Source organism: Gadus morhua, chromosome 6 (assembly GCF_902167405.1).
Source record: "Gadus morhua chromosome 6, gadMor3.0, whole genome shotgun sequence".
In the NCBI taxonomy this organism is placed as follows: Eukaryota; Metazoa; Chordata; class Actinopteri; order Gadiformes; family Gadidae; genus Gadus; species Gadus morhua.
Window position 1 is genome coordinate 6,032,611 of NC_044053.1, and position 20,035 is coordinate 6,052,645.

At 45.5% G+C, this 20,035-nt stretch overlaps 2 protein-coding genes across 5 annotated transcripts; both read left to right on the forward strand.

The window, feature by feature from the left end:
• Positions 1 to 550: 550 nt before the first annotated feature.
• Positions 551 to 14,061, forward strand: tut7 (terminal uridylyl transferase 7). 4 transcript variants are annotated; one of them, XM_030358032.1, is made up of 29 exons: positions 551 to 660; positions 1,308 to 1,749; positions 1,847 to 2,001; positions 2,136 to 2,252; positions 2,523 to 2,700; positions 2,892 to 2,980; positions 3,134 to 3,185; positions 3,289 to 3,358; positions 3,623 to 3,749; positions 5,420 to 5,539; positions 5,673 to 5,792; positions 6,122 to 6,299; positions 6,450 to 7,159; positions 7,661 to 7,811; positions 8,219 to 8,305; positions 8,422 to 8,543; positions 8,765 to 8,822; positions 8,957 to 9,060; positions 9,181 to 9,270; positions 9,378 to 9,491; positions 9,782 to 9,859; positions 10,979 to 11,156; positions 11,468 to 11,515; positions 11,621 to 11,712; positions 11,823 to 11,938; positions 12,221 to 12,423; positions 12,711 to 12,799; positions 13,000 to 13,063; positions 13,182 to 14,061. In XM_030358032.1, exons 2-29 carry the CDS (start codon positions 1,323 to 1,325, stop codon positions 13,238 to 13,240), a joined length of 3,996 nt encoding a protein of 1,331 aa, XP_030213892.1. In that variant the 5' UTR covers positions 551 to 660; positions 1,308 to 1,322; the 3' UTR covers positions 13,241 to 14,061. The 4 variants fall into 4 exon arrangements, with proteins under 4 accessions (XP_030213892.1, XP_030213893.1, XP_030213894.1 ...); XM_030358033.1 differs by having other exon boundaries at positions 12,221 to 12,414; XM_030358034.1 differs by lacking the exon at positions 13,000 to 13,063.
• Positions 14,062 to 14,466: 405 nt separating this feature from the next.
• On the forward strand, positions 14,467 to 19,616 carry isca1 (iron-sulfur cluster assembly 1). The gene is made up of 4 exons (XM_030358037.1): positions 14,467 to 14,602; positions 15,547 to 15,600; positions 17,940 to 18,045; positions 18,537 to 19,616. Exons 1-4 carry the CDS (start codon positions 14,522 to 14,524, stop codon positions 18,683 to 18,685), a joined length of 390 nt encoding a protein of 129 aa, XP_030213897.1. The 5' UTR covers positions 14,467 to 14,521; the 3' UTR covers positions 18,686 to 19,616.
• Positions 19,617 to 20,035: the final 419 nt, after the last annotated feature.

A 20,035-nucleotide genomic window follows, 5' to 3' on the forward strand; every position in this document is an offset into this window, starting at 1 on the left:
GCTTGGGTTAGTCTAACTTGCTATTTTTATTTGAATAAACTTAATTCATTTACGTGTTACCAATTGAAGTAATTAAATTAAGTTGATCCAACTATTTTCTTTTTACAGTGTGAAAGGAAGGAAGAAGAACTAGAACTAGAATGAAAGGAAGGAAGAAGGACTAGAACTAGAATTAGAAGAACTATGCCCAATAGTGCATCACTCAATAAAAGGTTGGATTTGTTTAACTATTGGATTTTTCATTACGGGTCCTATAAGTGTTGTGGGGCAGAGAGTGGAGAACGTGAAAAACACATCTCGACTATTCACTGTAAGGGATTTGCTGTACATTTGTAGTCAGTTTTGTATGTGCAGGATGGATATCTACTTTACAGGCTTTGTTGAATAAGAAGCTGTCAGACCAATTCTCAGCCCCGACATTAGGTGGTGCTATTTCATCTCTATTTTTTTAATGCCAGAGTCGAACCGCGTAGCTTCGGCGTCACGAAAACAGCAGCCAATCGCAATCCTTTACGTCACGTTTTTCCAAATGACGTCTAGAAAACAACAATTTTACCCCACCCCTTTGAAACTCAAGCGCAAGACAAGGGAACATGCACAGTCAGAGCTGAGCAAGGCTTGAGTTTGTGCCCAAATATGTTGACCACATAAACGCAACAGGTAATTCATAATCGGATGTGTGAATTGAATCAACTTTTTTCTGCTAACTTAGCTCTATTTCCTTACAGCTAGCTGCCAAGATAGCAACGTATCTATGAGAACGACCTGCCAGCTAATATTAGCCGCAGCTTGCTAGGTAGATTGCTGGGTGGCCTCGATACGCAATTTTTACTTATGTAATGTGATATGATATAACTTGTATTTGCTGAGTATCAAGTTGAGAAGAACTTGCATCTGATTTAAGGACAGGACCTTCATGCAAATTGCTTTCGGAATGCTTAGCTAGGGCAATGTCATGGTGGTAGTTGATGCCTTGCTACTAGTGGTACTACACAACGGTGCCATTTTTTTTAACCATCGTTCAACACAACAACTTAATTTATTTTAAATTATAAACTGGATCAATGGAACTAACGTTAGTTACAACTAACGTCTACCGTTTAATAACGGTTGACTGCACATTATCTACTCGAGCTGAATGTCATGTATTAAATTACTGCGGAATAAATCTGTTTATATTTTAGAATTCATTAAGGTAAGTTTTTAGCAAATTATTCATTCATCTCATTTGACTGAATGGACTGAATTGATTTTGATCGTAGAGGGGCTATCGTTTCATTGAACATTAATTTATTTAAATGTTTTAGTTTTAATTCAAGACTATGGAAGAGCCAGGCCGGCCACGCTCTGACAAGCAAGGCTCTCGGCTGAGGAACACGGCCACAGATGAGGCAGACACCTGGAGATCCCAAGAGAGTAGACATGGCTACAACCCCATACCAGCTGGAGGTCAACAGAACCGGAAGAACCAGGGAGGAGTACCATACCGCCCCAGCCCCAACAAAGGTGGGATGGGTCCTTTGAGTAGCTCCCCTGGCGGCTTCAGAGGTGGGCACAGTCCCTCACAGCAGCAGGGCGTCCGAAGTTTTCCTGGGCCCCAGAACAGGGAAGTTCGGGGCGATGGCTGGAGAGGGCACCCGAAGCATCCGCAGCAGCAACAACAACCGCAACAATGGAGGAAGGGGGAACACATGAGGGATGAAAGGGACTATGGGAACAGGGAACCTGCTGATTCCGTTCATAATTCCGGTAAGCACAACCGATGAAGAAGGCCCAGTCAATTAGCATGTTTGTAATGGGTCTTTGTTTTTGCAATAATGGTTTGATGTTTTTTGTTTCTCCTTAGGTGGAAGGCGTAGGAACCGTGACCGACGGAGGGGGTTTGGAGAGGAAGATCAGGGTCCGGTAATCGATGAGTCAACGCTCTCCGCCAAAGAGTTGCAACTCCTTCAGGAAGCGGAGGAGCTGCTTGTCCAAGACCAGATCTCTCGCCTTAAAAAGGTGACGGTCTGCAGGAATCCGGCCCAAATAATAGTTGTTAAATTGAAAGAACAGAGATTTGTCTGATGTGGGGAATCCACCAAGTGTAACAACTTCCTATGATATAACGTCTTTACTTTTTTAAATTTAATCAGAGGGCCCGAAACAACCCAAACGCGATGTACACCTGCTCCCTGTGTGATGTGCTGTTGGAGTCATTGTCCGCCGCCCAAAGACACTCGCAGGACAAGTGGCACAAGAAGCGAGCCAGGGTATGACCTCACCTTTCTCAACCACTGACAAGGCATCCTTCTCTGTCTAGGCTTACTATAGTTGAGTCTGTGCGTTCCAGGCTGAAATCTGTGTGTGCATGTGCAAATACTTTTGGCTAATAAATCTTAAACTGACACTCGTCAGTACTGGCATACGCACTGGTATCCACCATCATCTGTCATGGGACAGCGTAATCAAACTCTGATCTCAGTCCGAGTGCGTTGAACCCTCTTTGCAGAACATTCTGTCACGTGTTGATGTGTCTGTAGGAGAAGCGCGAGCAGGAGATGCTGACTGAGATCAAGCCCCCAGGCCCGGCCCAGGTGACGGAGGTGGGCACCGCCCTGCAGGCGGTGTTCACGGCGCAGGGGCTGACGGAGGAGGACGTGGCCAAGAGACAGGACATCGTCTCCACCATGCAGGCGTTGCTCCTCTCCGTCCTGCCTGGTGAGCCACCAGGGCAGATAAGATGGCGCGCCACATTCTCAGTTCTGTGTGGGGGGGAAATTAAATGGAATGGTTACGTCATATTGGCTGTAATTATTAGCCCACAACTTTTGTGTAATACCAGTTGCAAATGTAACAAAAAATTGTTTCCTCTTTCTCGCTCTCGCTCTCTCTTGCTCTCTGTGTTGTAGAAATACAGCTCAGACTTTATGGATCCTCTTGCACCAAGTTTGGATTCAAGGACGCAGACATCAACATTGACATTCTGTATCCCCTTCACGTGAGTGGTGCCACATTGAGTGACCGTGTTTTTTTTTTTGGTGTATGCTTTTTGGGGGGGGAAAATCTCTGACCACTATGCTTGACGTATTCAAACACAGTTTTGTGTGGCATTCCTGTTGTGTAAAGGCTTTGACATGGAATGTGTTCACAGATGCATCAGCCAGAGGTCTTGTTGCGGGTCCGGGAGAGCCTCTCAGCCAGCCGTGAGTCTCTAGCGTTTTCTCTGAAACGACCACACCGAGGACTACGATGAGCTGTGGTTTCATGAATATTGGCGTTTTATTTGAACATGTCGTTTGCTTCCAGCTCTCTTTGTTGACCTGGATGCTGATTTCCATGCAAGGGTACCTGTGGTGATCTGCAAAGAGAAACAAAGGTGAGTGTTTGGTTTGGATATTTGAGCCATTTCCGTTTGCTTCCCCCTGCTTTGTCAGTTATTCTTGAGTGGGCTGCGTTTCTTATTCGTCATTCTTCACCAGTCATCCAGCCTTTGACTTAGTTTTATTACGATTTTTTTATCATAAACTTTTCAGAATACTGGTTAATGCTGTTGTAACAGGAATTTGAATCACAGGAAATGAGTGTCTACCGCCTGAAATGTTCCTTGAGGAAAACATGCAAGTTGTTGTGTCACTCGCAGTCGGCTGGTGTGCAAAGTGAGTGCAGGGAACGACCATGCCTGCCAGACCACCTCCTACCTGGCTACTCTGGCCAATCAGCAGCCCCTCGTCCTCCCACTGGTCATCGCCTTCAGACACTGGGCCCAGGTGAGTTCTCCCACACGCAGTCCCACTCATCACTGTAGTTACCCCAGGAACTCCAGCCCAGGGATGGAAATTAACGACGTCTCGGGGACCTCATTAATTGTCATCGGGAAGTTTTTTTTATTCTCTCTCGGGTCGACCTCGGTACGAAGAGAATTTTGTGGGCGCTGACTTCATTTTTCTGTTTTAAGTTTTCAACACTTTCTGCGAACCAGAACGTGTTCGCGGCCGGTGGAAAAGACTTGTTTAATGGAAAAAGGACTGGGCTTCGCTCAATTGGCTGGCGCGCTCGCGTTTGTGTTGTTCAGTGAGACAGAGGGGGTAAAATCACCCGTTCGTCATGGCGCGGGCTTTCTCGGTTCACTGGAGAAGGCAGGGCTGCGCACGGAGTCTAGACCTCTTTAGAATAATTTTCAAAGTGGACCGGCCCACAAGGAAAACAACTGATTTTTCGTCTTTGGTATCACTCCGCAAGTACCGGTAACTTGTCAACCCCAGCGTCTTCGGTTGCTAAGCAACGTCAACGTCTTTGGTGGACTATTTCTCTGCTGATCAACACTACGAATGCTGGTATCAAATAAATTGTAAAAAGACACATTTCAGTTATTTTTTCGTTTTGGCAAGTAGCCATGTAATAAGCGGGATAATGTTCTATACATTATCCCTTACATATCCCGCTGCTTCGGGTTTGCCTTTGTAGGCGCATTGAGAGGAGCGTGTGTGTGTGTGTGTGTGTGTGTGTGTGTGTGTGTGTGTGTGTCAAGGAGAAAGAGTGCTATTCGTAGATGAATGAACGGAACGATATTTAGATTTCAAAATCGCTTAAAAAAAAAAAAAGCACAATCAATTTGATTCTGTGGCGCTGTGCCACACATTGTTCTATGTTTGGGAAACACTGCCCCAGAATGTTTGACCCGATGACCACTTGTTTTTTTTCATCCCGACAAAAGCCTCGTAAGGACAGTTCCTCTGGTCTCTCTCGTAGATCGCACCATCTTTCAACGTCTTTGTTTAATGCGACCGCGTCACCTTCTCTTACATGATCAGCAGCTTGCGGATTCCTTTCATTTCAGTTAGAACTGCTCATGATGATATGCTGCGTTGTCTCTTCAAAGACTCTTTTGTCGCTAACCCAAGTCCCCCCGGAAACCGCGGCGCTGTCGCATTTACATCAGAATGAAACGCAATAAACCGCAAATATGTTTAGGGTGCGGGAGGGTAAAACGGGGTTCTGGCTCAAGCAGGCAATTTACCTCGGGCAGTGTAAACGCTCACACCGTGCCACGAAAAAGGCGCGCATAAGATGGCATTTTAGGCAGTCTCGCGTTGCTCCAGCTGCAAGCAGTGCGAGAGCCTGCTGCTCTGCGACCACAGCTCTGCCACTGAGGGTGTTGCTTGTCATCTGGAAATAAATATATTATTTCATCAATATTGTGTTTTAAGTATATCATCAGTAAGTAACAACTCAAAATGTAAAAAAGATTTATGGGGACGGTTCAAAATGTTTTTCGGGACGTTTCCGGGACGGTGGTGAAGAAAAAGTTAATTTTAACCCCTGCTCTCCAGCCCTAACGGGGCTATGTTCGATGACGTGCCTGTTTAGCAGGAAGCGGAACATGTCTGTCGGTGACGAGATTAAATGGTCTGAGTATTGGTTGCGTCTGCTGCCGTAGATCTGTCAGCTGGACTGTGCCGACGAGGGGGGCCTGCCGGCCTACGTCTTGGCCCTGATGGTCATCTACTTCCTGCAGCAGCGGACAGAACCGCTCCTGCCCACCTATCTGAATTTTGAGGTGGGTGTGTTTTTGAATATCCTCCACCTCCCCTTTTAATTTATTCGATAAATAAAAACCACCGCCTCAATGAAGGCGTCGGAGCAGTTGGTTCCTGATTCCCTCCGGTTCATTCTCTTCCGTTTCCCCTCAGATCAAGGAGTTCTCGCTGGGCAGGTTGGCCGACTTCAGCCTCACGCGCCTCGAGGACGGACACGTGCACTGGGCGTACGCGCCCGCCGGCAAAGACGCCTCGCTGCACGCCAAGGGCAAGGTATCCAAACTCCCACCACAACCCTGTGCAGAGGAAGTAATAAAAACACGCATAAACGTATGCCACATCCGTTGATGAGTTTAACGGCGCTGTCAGATGAAGTCTGCCAATATGTTGAATGAGTGTTGGCCAGCGTTAGTCAACTTTCTTGCATATTTGTCATCTTGTTGTAATTAACACCCATTTGGATCTTCATCATCACTAATCAACTGGTGATTGACCTTTTTTCACAACGGTTTACATGTGACTTTTAAAATGGATAGTAGAGTAGCTAGATGTATGGATTGCACTGTTTCACTGTATTTGTGTGTTGGGGGGGCTCTCCTTAGGTCCCCCTGGCGTTCCAGAAGGATCTCTCCTCTGTGGCTGTCGGACAGCTGTGGGTCGAAATGCTCCGCTTCTACTCGCTGGAGTTCAACATGGTCGACAACGTCATCAGCGTGCGCACCAAAGCCATCCTCTCCCGCGAGGCCAAAGATTGGCCAAAGAAGCGCATGGCGGTGGAGGGTGAGAGCCTGTCTGGTTCCTTTTGCTTATGCTCGAAAAAAATTCAAAGGAAATGTACAGAATCCAGTCACAAAACGATTATGAAGTGTTTAACATGATCCTGTTTCCCCCCCCCCCCCCCCCGGCGGCTTGTATCTCTTCTGCTCTCAGACCCGTTTGCCGTAAAACGTAACGTCGCCCGCTCCATGAACAGTCCGCAGATGTACGAGTACTTCGTCCACTGCCTCAAAACCACCTACAAGTACTTCGCCCTGCCGCTCAACTCACCCAGCACCAACCACAAGTCGGAGAAACCGCGTGGGCCCCCGAGGGGCGACAAGGCCCCCAGGCCGGACCCCGCGGCCCCGCTCCTGAAGGGTGTGGGCGCGCTCGGCCTTGGCCCGCGTGACGCCGGCACGCCTCCGGCCCCCCGAGACCCGCTGGACTCGGACTGCATCATAGAACAAGAGGAGGAGGTGGAGAACGACTCTGAGAAGGAGAAGATGGACCTGGGCAAAAGCAGCCTCTCCGAAGAAGACGACGACGACGACGATGACGACGATGACGAAGAGGAGGAGCGAGAGCAGGAGGAGGAGGACGAAGACGACGTGTACGGTCGCCTCCACCTCGACAGCGTCACCACGGAGGACGACGAGCTCTTTGTGCTGGACGAGATCTCCGGCGAGGAGCTCCTCTCTGACGAGGAGGGTCCCGACTTTGACCTGCCGGGGTCCATGGACGACGAGGAGGAGCAGGCTCCTCCCACTCTGACCCCCAAGGTCGCCAAGGGCGGAGCCGGCGGCGAGAGACCTGAAACCCAGAAGCAGAAGCCTGTGAGTCAGGGCTACGAGTTCACCAGGCAGGCATTCACTCGGGGCAAGGTACGTTAATCCCTTTTTTTTGTTTTACTGGCCGTTGGCAGATATATTGTTTAGTTTGTTTGTCTATTTATTTAGCTAATCAAATACATTGGTACTTGGAAGTAGGGTTGCTGGATTACTGGAAAAATCATAATCACGATTATTTTGGTCAATATTGAAATCACGATTATTCAAACGATTATTTTTGAGTTTGAAAACATGATGTATTTATTCACCATGTCTCTCCCAAAAAGAACTTTGTAACTGAGAACTTTGCCTTAAAAAAATACAAAAAATGGTCAAGAAGAAAATGTTTCAATCAAAAATGATATACAGATATGTGTCCAGGTGTTCTGCCCTTTCTATAAATCACAAAAACAAATCGGAAAACGCTTATGTTAATTTTCTGATCGTTTGACGCTAAAAATCGTAATCGCGATCAAAATTCGTTTAATCGCCCAGCCCTACTTGGAAGCAGGGTCACTATGCTGCTGCTCCTGACGGGCTTCATTCCTCCCTCAGTCCCACATGGTGGTCTGCAGCTTGTGCAAGCGGGACGGCCACCTCAAGAAGGACTGCCCGGAGGAGTTCAAGAAAGTGGAGCTGGAGCCGTTGCCCGCCATGACGGCGAGGTTCCTCAAAACGCTCAACCAAATCTGCGAACAGTGCTTCAGTACGTCTGCTCCTCCTTTCTGTCTGCGTCCACAAAATACTCGGTGCAATCAACTCGTTTCAATGTTTTTAAATGGAAATCTGTCTGAGAGATTTTGACTGCATTACGTGATCAAGTGTACCGCGGTGTGATCAAAAGATGACTTGATGGTGGAGGAGCTTATTTATCTGCCAGCCACGTACCGCTTGGTGATTCATTCGGTAAAAAGAAACACGCATTTGAGATGCATTATTCACCAAGGATGACGACCTTCAAACTAGTCCCGCTGGACAGATTATGCCATGGGTCGTGGCTTAATCCATCGGGTGATACTGCTCCCTGCGCATCAGTGGAGGCCATAAAACCATGGTGGCGCCAGTAAAAGATGTAGGTGGGTCACCCTGTCCGCTGTGCCTGTGTCTCTGCAGAGGACTTCGCCCCTGATAAACCAGAGGTCAGCGTCCGAGAGCACATCCTTCAAGACGTGGAGAACTTCATCCAAAAGCAGTTTGCAGGTGAATTAACTGAGACCTCTGTTTTAGCGAATTCTGGTGTTGACTTTTGGTTGCATGCACAAAAGTAAGTTTAGAGTGATGAGAACAGGACTTGTTCCTTTCTGTGTTCTTCCTAGGCCAAGTGTTTCATTGTCCATCGGCAAGATTGCAGCTATTTGGCTCATCCAAGAATGGGTTTGGCTTCCGCCAGAGCGACCTGGACATCTGCATGGTCCTGGACGGGCAGGAGACGGCAGACGTACGTACACGATCGTGGCTCGGAATCCTGTTCAGTGATTGTCTAATCACATCTCTTGTCATCACACAGGAGTCGATGTAGCCATGGTTTGCAGGAAATGGAAGCATTTAAGGGAATTTAATGTCGAACGTAAAGTCATTCATGAATCTACACTATGGTAGGGTGCGATTGCCTAATTGACCCTCTTAATCAATCTGTTTCCCTGTTTTATTGATCGGCAGGATCTGGACTGCATCAGTATTATCGAGAGCATGGCGAGACTGCTGCGGAAACATCCAGGTTAGAGACGACGCATGAATATCTATTCTACGTTCTTCCCGTCCCTCAAATGTGAAATATTTGAGTGCTCTAATTGAACAGACACAGGAAAAAGCGAGTGCGTGCTTACTAGTTTGGTTCCTCTGTTCCTGAAGGTTTGAGGAACATCCTGCCTATTACCACAGCCAAGGTGCCCATCGTCAAGTTCTACCACGTTCGCACTGGCCTCGAAGGAGACATCAGTCTGTACAACACGCTGGTGAGGACCTCGTACTAATCGGACGTGGTGCACGGTTTCCTTGATTAGAAGTCATTTCTCTGACCTTCCTTATCTTTAGGCTCCACCCCTTCTCCCTTGACCGTTATGCATCCTTCTCAGGCTCTCCATAACACGCACTTGCTGGCCTGCTATGCCGCCATCGACTGGAGAGTGAAGATCCTGTGCTATGTGATGAAGGTGTTTGCCAAGGTGAAGCCACAGACCGAATAGTGAATTCCCCCGCCCTTCTTTCATGAAGGACTTGGACCAAGTTGAATAAAATCGTAGCAAATAGAAATAAAACCGTTCTATTGCAGATGTGCGACATTGGCGACGCGTCCCGCGGCAGCCTCTCCTCCTACGCCTACACTCTGCTGGCGCTCTTCTTTCTCCAGCAGAGGAATCCCCCGGTCATTCCAGTCCTTCAGGAGGTAGACTCGCTAATTGATTCATTCAGTTGTTCTACAGACACGGAAGGGCTCATGTCCTGCCACCAGGTGTGGGTGAAGAGCTCATGGCATGACATGAGCCCTTAAAATGTTATTTTTAATGGATCTCTTTTTAAAGAATGTTAAGATTTGATTTGGGAAGTCTAAAATATGCCTCTTGTAGACATCTGAACGTTTGGAGATGGAATCCAAAAAATAAATAAAGAAGTAATAAGGACGACTTAACCGTTGTATAAAAAAAATCAACGCATCATAAACGTGTTTTCTCTCAGATTTACGATGGAGAGAAGAAACCAGAGTTGCTCGTGGATGGTTGGAACGTGTACTTCTTTGATGACCTGAAAGCGCTGGTGAGTGTCTTACTGTTTATATACTTAGACTATAGATGTCTATCTTAACCCAGCACAGTATAGCTTGCTATCAAGGGTGTAGCTCACATAACAAATAACACATAACAAAGGCCATTGCGCAACCATACTTTTCACTCTATTCCTGGCGCTTACAGAAGCTAATCAGCAGATTATGTTGATGAGTTTCAGTACACTGAAAAGTGAAACTTGCTTGTCTCCGTTCCTCTGCTGATCAGTGATGTTACTGAGCCAGACAGACCTTCAGAGGCCTTGAGTTGTATGGGTAGGACCCCTTGTGGTTGGTCCTTCTTCTAAATTACGCATGTCTCAATATTGTATCTCTTCATTCTTAAAGAACCGTAGTGGTCGTTTTAGTTTGTACTAGTGCTGTCAGTTAAACGCGTTATTAACAGCGTTAACGCAAACTGATTTTAACGGCGTCAATTTTTTTATCGCGCGATTAACGCAATTTATTATTTCTTTTTTTTTTATTTCTTTTTTTTTATTTGCCTCAAAACGAAGAGGCAGTAGCCTGACTGCTATGTTCAAGGCAGTATGTTTGTATGTTCATCGTTTAATTGCACTACAGGCTTTTTTTTTTGTATCGTCCTGTTTAGATCAGTATATGCTAATGTTGTTATCAATAAAAAAACATTTGCACTAGGCAAGCCGATGCACTTCTCCATGTTGATAGGAGCATTAAAAAAATTAAAACAATTAATGGGACAAAGAAATCAAGGGATATTTAGCATAGAAAAAAGATTTGCGATTAATCTTGAGTTAACTATGACATTAATCGCGATGAAATATTTAAATCGCTTGACAGCACTAGTGTATACAGAATGATTTATTGGTCGCAGAAATAGTTTCTGGTGTGAGTTTGTTACAGGTGTTTTTAGAACTTTAATGCAATTGGTTACGTTGATGACTAACCTTTTTAAAATGTTCTGACCATGGCATTTATATTGTCACACAACAAAGCCATCCACACATTGTGGTAAAAAATAAATATTTTTCAGCCTTGTATTCTTGCATTAAAAAAAGGTTGCTTTAAACGGTTTTCCCCTCGACGGGCTCCTTAAAGTCTCTTCACACGTATGTCTTTGCACCTTTCTGCAGCCCGGTCGCTGGCCGCAGCACGGGAAGAACGTGGAGACGGTGGGGCAGCTGTGGCTGGGTCTGCTGCAGTTCTACACCGAGGTCTTTGACTTCAGGGAGCACGTGATCAGCATCCGCCAGCTGGCCCCTCTCACCACCTTCAACAAGCAGTGGACCTCCAAGTACATCGTCATTGAGGGTGGGTCCCCAGTAGCTAGTACTCAAATCTGTGGATGGATGTAAATTCCTTACTGGTGTTATTCACTCACAGTCGTTGGATGTAGCTGGATGATCTGACGTTTAACTGCTAGTTGAATGACTTTGTCTTTGACCAATAGAACCTGAACTTATGAGCTGTATTAATATTAATACTAATAATGTGCCCCCCCCCCCCCCCTCCCCCAAGAAAGGTGTTTCATTTGCTGAGAATCTCTTGGTTGAAGTAGTGGGTGTTGAGTTGATAATTGGGTTAAATGTTTCCATATTAATGTGAAAGTTTTGTCTCCACAGATCCATTCGACCTGAATCACAACCTTGGATCTGGTTTGTCAAGAAGAAGTATGTTTCCCATCTTCTGCTTTAATCTCATAACCCTAATTAGTTTGGGCCTGCACTTTTGTTTTTCCATCAGCGACATTTCATTTCCCCCTCTCCTCCCAACAGTGACCAACTTCATCATGAAGGCGTTCATCAACGGCAGGAAGGTGTTCGGCACACCGGTCACCTCCTACCCTCCCGAGTACCCCAGTCCCATGGTGGGTTTTCCCAAAGCCCGGAGCCGCTCGCCCTCTCCACTGAGTCCTGTGACCTGAGGAGAGCTCGAGCGCTGACCTCTTTTGTCTCGCTGTTTTGCGTTGGGTTCCAGGAGTACTTCTTCGACCCGGACGTCCTCACCGAAGGGGAGCTGGCTCCGAACGACCGCTGCTGTCGGATCTGCGGCAAGATAGGGCACTTCATGAAAGACTGCCCCATGCGCAAGAGGTAGGAGCGGCAGACATGACGAGGTCACGCATGACACAAATTAAAACAAATCAAAATATATAAACGGCCATTGGCCCGCTTGGGCCAATGGCCGTTTATATATTTTTATTTGTTTTAATTTGTGTCATGTGTGTCCTCATCCAGCCTCTAATTTCAATTTTAAATGTGATGCATATCTCAACGCATTAAGCCGCAATAACGTCCCGAGCATTCACCTTACATACTGCGATGCCTCTGTTTCTGCTATCCTCTTATCGATGATGAACGTACTGTGGTGTGCAGGTCTAGGCAGAGGCGGGACATGGAGAACTGGACGGACAACCCCCGGGACCGACAGGATCTGGCGGAGACCCCCAAGGACTCGGCAGGGCGGCAGGGGGAGCGCTGGAAGAGACCCGAAGAGAAACGCTGCTGCTTCCTGTGTGGCTCCCACGCCCATATTAAGAAGGACTGCAGCCAGTACAGAGGCCCCACAGGTACTGTTGGTGGGTTCCCGGTTCTTTGGCTAGTGACTATGTTATTGGTGTTCAAAATATGGCGCATCTCTTTAGAAATATCCGGACCGTTCATGTAGTCTCTGCTGTGACATTTCCCATCTGGGATAATTAGTAAATCTCCATTTCTTTTTTTTTTTTTTTTTATGTTGTCCGGTTTTCCCCAAAGAATTCAATTTTAACATTTGTTTACCTACTTACTGATGAAATGACAACTTTGTACATCCTTAAAGCAGTCCTTAACCGACAACTTTTATTTTATTTCTTTGGCCTTGCAGGAAAGCCGAAGACTGAGATGTCGTCCTATGGCTCCTCGCCCTCCTCATCTACTGGTTACATGAGGAATTACAGAGACAAAGACAAGCAGGTATGAAGCACTCAAATGGCCGGTGTGATTCACCGTTCCTCCCGCCAGTACTTGTTACTAAATGCTTTCATTGGTGTTGAAATGACTCGAGCCTATAAACGTGACGCCCCGTGTGGCCACGCTTTCAGATGTGCTAGGATGTTTCCTTGGTGTGTCTAGGAATACAAGTAATTAATCGAGCACTTTGTTGTGCTGCCTAGGGTGGACTCTTCTCAGAGGAGAAGAAGAGGAAGCCCAAAAGTGTGATATTGGGCCCACAATCGGGTGGGTGCAACTAGTTGGGTTTTTAGGTTATTCAGGTTATTAGTTTTCCTGTAGAAAAGGTTTTTGAAGAATGCCCCATCGAACGTTGTTTTGTTCTGCACGGCCTTGCGCTCCACAGGCAGCCTAGCCAACTCGCACATCGGCGGCTCTGGTCATCGGAGGAGTCCAGTGGAGTGATGGGATCCCTCCGGAGTGGACGGCATCGACCCTGCCCCCCCTCCCCCCCCTCCTTGTAGTGGTTCTCGGGTCCAGAGGGAAGGTGCTCTTCAGTTAAAAGCCCAACACGTTTGAAAGTAACACCATGGCAGCCCGCCATTGGGCCGGGACGCCCAGAGCCTTGACTTGAAGCCAAATGAGTCTCATCTATGTTTCATTTCGTTATCGTTTAAACTAAACTTCTCCTCAGAAGTGCTTTTTAAGGGTGTTAATTTTAATTTTTTTAAAAAAGACAAGCCATGGTTTGTGTTGTTCTTGTCTTTTATGTTTACCTATAACTATTCTCCCATGGCCAGTGTTTGTTAGTGAGTTTTATTTTTTAATTAGTTTTAATAAATTTGCACTGACTAACCGACGTCGTCCGAGAGGATGGTCGACAACGGGTCCGGACGGCGTCCCTGTGTGCGTCCAGGCTCTCTGTGCGCTCACTCCTACGCCCATCCTTATGTTCTTAGAGTAGAATTTTAATTTGCAGGATAATTACACCGCCCCGAAGAGGCCACGTTTTTTTAGAAACTGCCTGTTTGTGTGTGAGTGTTTGTGTGTGAGTAAGCAAGTGTTTTGTGTTTGTGTGAGCGAGTGTTTGTGTGAGTGAGCTAGTGTTTGTGTGTGAGTGAGTGAGTGAGTGAGCGAGTGTGTATGTGTGTGAGCGAGTGTGTATGTGTGTGAGTGAGTGAGCGAGTGTTTGTGTGTGTGTGAGAGAGGGTTTGTTTTTCGTTCTGTTTGCTGGTGGTTATGTCTGAAGACCTGCTTATCATTAAACTCAAAACATCCCCCCCTAAGTTGGTGTCTGTTAATGGTGATGAATCTTTTATTGAAGAAATTATAGGCTGGAGGCGAAATTCTTTATAATACTACATTGGAACTATTTTGAATTTTAGAAGCCTTTCAAGGTTCTGATGTTTGTCATGTAGGTGAAACAGTAAAAACGATTTAGTGAAACATTTTGGATACCCTATATTTAAAAAATGGGGAAATTAGGCACTATATTGAACTTGTCGATTATATAATTGGGGAAATGTTATGTAATACTAAATTATTTGGCCAAATTATTGACCATCTTATAACATTCATAACATTGTGTGTACTTATGTGCTCCGCCTGTGACCAACGTGTGCAACAATACATTACATACGTTATATATAACGTCCACGGATTGGGCTGCGCATATGATTTCGCGCATGCGTAATGTAACGCCAGAATACCTTGTGACGCTTATGTTGTTCCTTGAAACAAGCAAACATGTCTGCCTCCATGGTGAGGGCAACCGTCCGAGCGGTCAGCAAAAGAAGAATACTGCCGACTAGAGCAGCGTTAACACTGGTAAGTGCCCCACGTCGTATAAAATGTTATATAATGACATTTTATTCCCACCGTGTGTTTAATAGTGAGTAAATACGATGTTCCAATGTTGCATAAGCCAACGCGCAGTTCGTAGCTAACGATTGACGTCATGAGCCTTCAACTTACACAACGGGGTGACTTGTTTATATCGGGTAATATCCTGAGTTAACATTTGTTTATATCTCAGTTGCATTATAAGTTTTCCTATTGTACATTTTTGGGCGTTGCCGGACAACGTCCAAACGATCCGTGATTGGACACCAGGAGTAAACGTATATGAGAAACTACACTTATCATATACTCTGCTTATTCTGTCTTTTTGTATCAAGAGTTTTGCATTTATTTGAATCATCCGGGAGGATCGATCGCTTTAATTTGTAGTCGCATTGGACATCAACTGCAAGCATGTTAATATTTCAGCCGATCAAGGCAGGGCTGACGCTGCTGCGAATAGATAACACAGGTCACTAAAGGTTATAGCAAGATTGGTTCGTCGCCGAATGTGTAAGCCTTTCCTATGGAGATCATTGGTCCAGGAGATCATCGGCCAAGAGTTCCATCTACGCAGTTTCTCAAGTTCTCCTTCCCATTCTCCTTGACACCGACGCTGTCCTCTCAACAGGGACACAATCATCTGTATCGACCACAAGTGGTCGCCTTTTGGTTGTTTCCTTGTTGCATATGCTTTGCCCTATTCTTTTCACGTAACATCAAATGCGGTGCACACTTTTCTTAAGTTCATCATTCTATTCTTCTAAAGAGTGCTGATGTAGGATTTGGTTAATTTCCCAAATTCCCATAAAGAAATATAAAATGTTGCCTCATATTCAACATCTAGCTATGGTTGGTCAAGAAGCTGATACCTGAAAAGGCTCCCTGCTCCCATGTGATAACTGATCCTGTCCACGTGTGTTCCTTTGCAGACTCCTGCTGCTGTGAACCAAGTCAGGATGTTGCTACAAGACAAGCCTGAATACGTGAGTCACCAACTGAACTACCATTCCCATGTAGAAGCTTGCGTCCCCGGTGGAAATCAGTCGTTAGCCCTCCCTTCCCACCTCCCCAGGTCACCACATGAACACCGGTCTCGCATGAATCCTGTCTCTGTTTCCTGGCAGCTTCCTTTGTTCTACAGCGCTTGGGGTGTTTGATAGTTTAAGCCATTCCTGTGAGCGTTGGAATGAGTAGCTTTGCCTGTTCCAGCATTGTCCGTCCAAACTGAAATCCTCTTGCCTGTGCCTGAACTCAACAGAGAGGCCTGCCTCTCTGTTGAGTTCTCTCTCCTGAGTGGGAACGGGGTACCAGAAAAATACATTTCTTGACATCATAGAGGAGGATCTTGGAGACCCATTGGGACCAAACACTCTATATCCGTGGTGGCTGTTGTAAAATAGACCTATTTAATACTTGCTTTAACAGAAAATATTCCTTACGGCATTTTAAATGCTCAATGGGAATGGAGGGGAAGTAACTTTAATTTTCTTTTACAATTGACTTCTTGGGAGACACTTTTATAATTGACTTCCAGTGAATTTGGATGTCAATGACTTTCTGCGTCTAGTCATTGACATCCGATGAGCAAGTTGTCTGCTTAAAACAATGCAACAATAATATGACTCAAAGATCCAGAGGGGTGTTCCACGAACGGAGGTTTAACAAACACTGAGTTAACGCTGAACTCTAGGTTGATTGACCCTGTGCCGACCAACCCAGAGTTTTCGGTTCCACAGCAGCGGTTATGCATTAGTTCAATCAACTCGGGGTTGGTTAACACAGGGTTGTGTGCGTCCACGCCAAACTTAAAAAGACGTGATGTATGGATCATGGAAACCCTGATCGATATGGCGAAACGGGCCGCTTATTTCAATGAAATGGAACTCCAGGTTCTCCTGGAGAGCTATGACGAGGAGAAGGACATTATCGCAAGAAAAGGGAACGCTAAAACCTCTGGAACCCGGAGAACCAAAGCCTGGCAGCGGATCGCTGACCGCGTAAATGCGTTAGTTACACGGCAAAAGCATGATCCTTAATATTTGAGCCATGAATATATAAATATCCCAGTTAAAGATTCTTAAAGATCCTACCACATAACCCCTTTCTTCTAAAACAATATGTAGCCTACTCCGATTGCTTCCAAGCGGTCAGGATCAAGTATAAAAAACATACTAACTGGTAAGCTTTTCCCACCATCGTATTGGTATAAATTTAAATAAGCCATTTTTTTAAGCCAATCATGAAAAGGCCGGTACCTGGAGGTACCTACCACCTCAGAGAGTCATCATGGGCCATACCCCACACTGGTTGAATGTAGGTTTTTGTGTTTTCTTGTAGGCCTATTTTAGATTTTTTTTGCCTTCGAAGTAACACATGCAAACCGTGTGCTTGCCACAGCGCATACTATTCCAAATGTTTCTTTTTTTGGTAACTGGGTAGAAAACCTAAAAGTGACAATTCATCAACTTCACAGATCAAGATGGATCAGTGCTTGTAATAAAGCCGCCGGCTACGATCGAACATTCTCCAGTGGATGCAAGTCCGTTAGGACTATTTTATACTTTATGTTGTAAATGCCTCTCGGCATAGTACTCTCAGACAATATTGCTCTTTGTATGATAGGAGGCCGATACAAATCTTGGATGGGTCATCTGAAACGACTGATGTGCTCAGCATCTCCAGCATTATAGCCTAGATAAAACTACCATTTGAAAAAAACGGAGGGCTACGCAAATAGTCTGGAGTGAACTGAGGCCAGGTCCTCGATTGGTAGTGTTGGCTATGTAAGGCTATTTAAATATATTAAAGATTTGCGCGAGAATCTATATCTCTCCACTCCAGCAAAAAGTCATCCAATATGCCAAGATGTCGAGCCGTGGTCTTATCAATCGCTCCCGGTGGATTGCACGTATAATTTGCGCTCTGATATCAGCAGTTCTCTCATCAAAAGGGCATGCCATTGTGAACACATGAAATCTGCGGTGAACGCCGGTTGAAATACCCAAAACCGGGTTATGTTTCAAACTTAACCTGAGCAAAACCTGGTCCGACCAGGTTTGATTCAGAGCATATGTTGCTATAGCAACTAACATACCGTGATCCTTTTGGAACGGAAAACCTAGGGTTACCGAAAACCCTGGGTTAACTTACCCGGTTATGTGATAAAACCGGCTTTGTGGAACACCCCACAGATGTCGCTTAGGGCAAAGTATGTTGTCAGTTGTAAAGTTGCTATGCTATAGTATAGTGACGATGATGCTCCTAGGAAAGCTATTGAAAATGTGTCTGACTGGAGACGCCTCTTCTGTCCGTGGGTGCCCAGATTGGCCTGAAGGTAGGCGTGAGGACCCGTGGCTGTAACGGACTGACCTACACACTGGACTACACGAAGGAGAAGAACCAGGCCGATGAGGAGGTGCTGCAGGACGGTGGGTCTGGCCAGAGCGTCTTCCTTACCCTCCTCCTCCAGTTTATTTATCATATCCTACTGTAATGCACTGCTTCTACCCGCTTTGGCCGGGACACTCAATGGAAATCTCAATGAGTCTAATCCTTGTGAAACAAAGGTTAAATGAAATATTGTTGATGGGATTGGCACCATTTCATGGATTATTGGTTAGGGCAAAAAAGGGAAACATATTGTTTTTCGTATTATTACGACGCTTTAGATTTGTTTCATAACGCTCTGTGTAAAGCATAAAAAGATACATAATATTGATGTTGATGAGCTGAAATGTTGCACTATTTGTCATTTATGCAATACCTGTAAAAAAAAAAAAAGTAGTACTTCCTTTCTTGTGTCATGTGTGGGCGCTCTCAACATGTTTGACTGCCTGATGCCAAAGCTTCTCGTCAGTACCGTGAGTGTGTACATACAGCGCCTGTGCAATGTGACAGCTGTGTGCTCGCGGTCCTCCAGGCGTGCGGGTGTTCATCGAGAAGAAGGCCCAGCTCACCCTGCTGGGCACCGAGATGGACTTCGTGGACTCCAAGCTTTCTACTGAGTTCGTGTTCAACAACCCCAACATCAAGGGGACGTGTGGCTGCGGGGAGAGCTTCAGCATCTGAGGGCGCCGCAGAACAAAGCTGTGAAACCCTATCCCAGCGTGTCGACCCAGAGGACCGCAGCTGGTGTAAACGTGGGGATCGGACACACAAAGAGTTCTCTACGACTCTTGACTACATAGTATTTTTCTTCTGCCGTTCCCACAGACCTCTATAGTGTCATGCACTCCCACAAACATGTACGGCTTATATCGTCACACGTTTTTTGAGCTATGTTTAAATATCAAATTCTGTCTGCTGCCCTTTTTTTGTTGAAAGGGAAGCAAACGGGCTGCAAAGGCGCACAGTGTTTTGGAAGTGCTAGGAGCATCGAGATTACATTCTTTCCATTATTATTGCGGTGTAGTGATAGAAGTGGCTATGGCTTTTCAGTCGTATCACACCTGTGTTTGCAGCCATTAGGATCAGGTCTATGTGCTTAACCCTGCTCTGTAGCTTGTCCAAACGGAAGTGGGCTGGGACAAAACGTGCTGTGATCAACGTCTTACTATGAGCATCTTTCGGTTTATATTTCAACCGGTCCACCAAAGCCGAAAGGGGAGAATAGCAAGCTGAGCGATGTCAAACTGCCCGCAAGGGACTGAAATGTGGCCATGCTCTTACATTATTATGTAGGAGCGAAAAAGTTCCTGTGTCTTGAGAGTGATTTTGTTATAAGTTATTTGTTTTGAAAGTAAAGGGTTTATATTTAAGTACGAGCATATATGAAGATTGTAAATTTCCATGAATACCGCTACACAACGCACAATATGTTATATATATCCCTCACAGGAATATATGCGGTTTAGATTGTTGCTTTTTGCTTCAGATAACTTGAACTTGATTTTTATAGACACCATGCATCGTTACTGCTACCGATGCTTTAGATTTATGATCAGATTGAGATGTACAAGTGATATAAATCTCTGCAATAAATTGAAATGAGTTAAGCTTTGAGGACAGTCTTGTGTTCAGCATTTGAGATGAGGCGCTGGGAAGTTGACAGAGGAATATATAGAACATAACTCCGATCAGACTAACAGCTGGGGGGACCAGCTGTTAGTCCTTTTGTCTTCATCATTTTTTATGTGTTGAGATATAAGTGAATGGATGAGCGTCCCATGTAGATCATCATGGCATGTCAAAAGTACAAGAACCACAGCAGAAAGTTGTATGGTCGTCCTCGAGGTATTTGATATGAGATGAGATGCAGTTAAATGGATCTGTAACCTGAATCCATTAATTTGGCTTAAGTATGCATTTCCTATAATGTAGTTATTATATATTACAGATTTCAGATCTAGTCAACTGTTGGTCACGATGGTGTTTCAGTTATCAAAGGGTGTTTCCTGCATGGAAGATACATGACTGCTG

Coding starts and splice junctions, on each gene's coding strand:
- tut7 (XM_030358032.1), top strand. CDS start 1,323: ATGGAAGAGCCAGGCCGGCCACGCTCTGACAAGCAAGGCTCTCGGCTG. Junction 3,359..3,622: donor ATCTGCAAAGAGAAACAAAG/GTGAGTGTTTGG, acceptor TGTCACTCGCAG/TCGGCTGGTGTGCAAAGTGA. Junction 3,750..5,419: donor CCTTCAGACACTGGGCCCAG/GTGAGTTCTCCC, acceptor CTGCTGCCGTAG/ATCTGTCAGCTGGACTGTGC.
- isca1 (XM_030358037.1), top strand. CDS start 14,522: ATGTCTGCCTCCATGGTGAGGGCAACCGTCCGAGCGGTCAGCAAAAGA. Junction 15,601..17,939: donor TACAAGACAAGCCTGAATAC/GTGAGTCACCAA, acceptor GTGGGTGCCCAG/ATTGGCCTGAAGGTAGGCGT. Junction 18,046..18,536: donor TGAGGAGGTGCTGCAGGACG/GTGGGTCTGGCC, acceptor GCGGTCCTCCAG/GCGTGCGGGTGTTCATCGAG.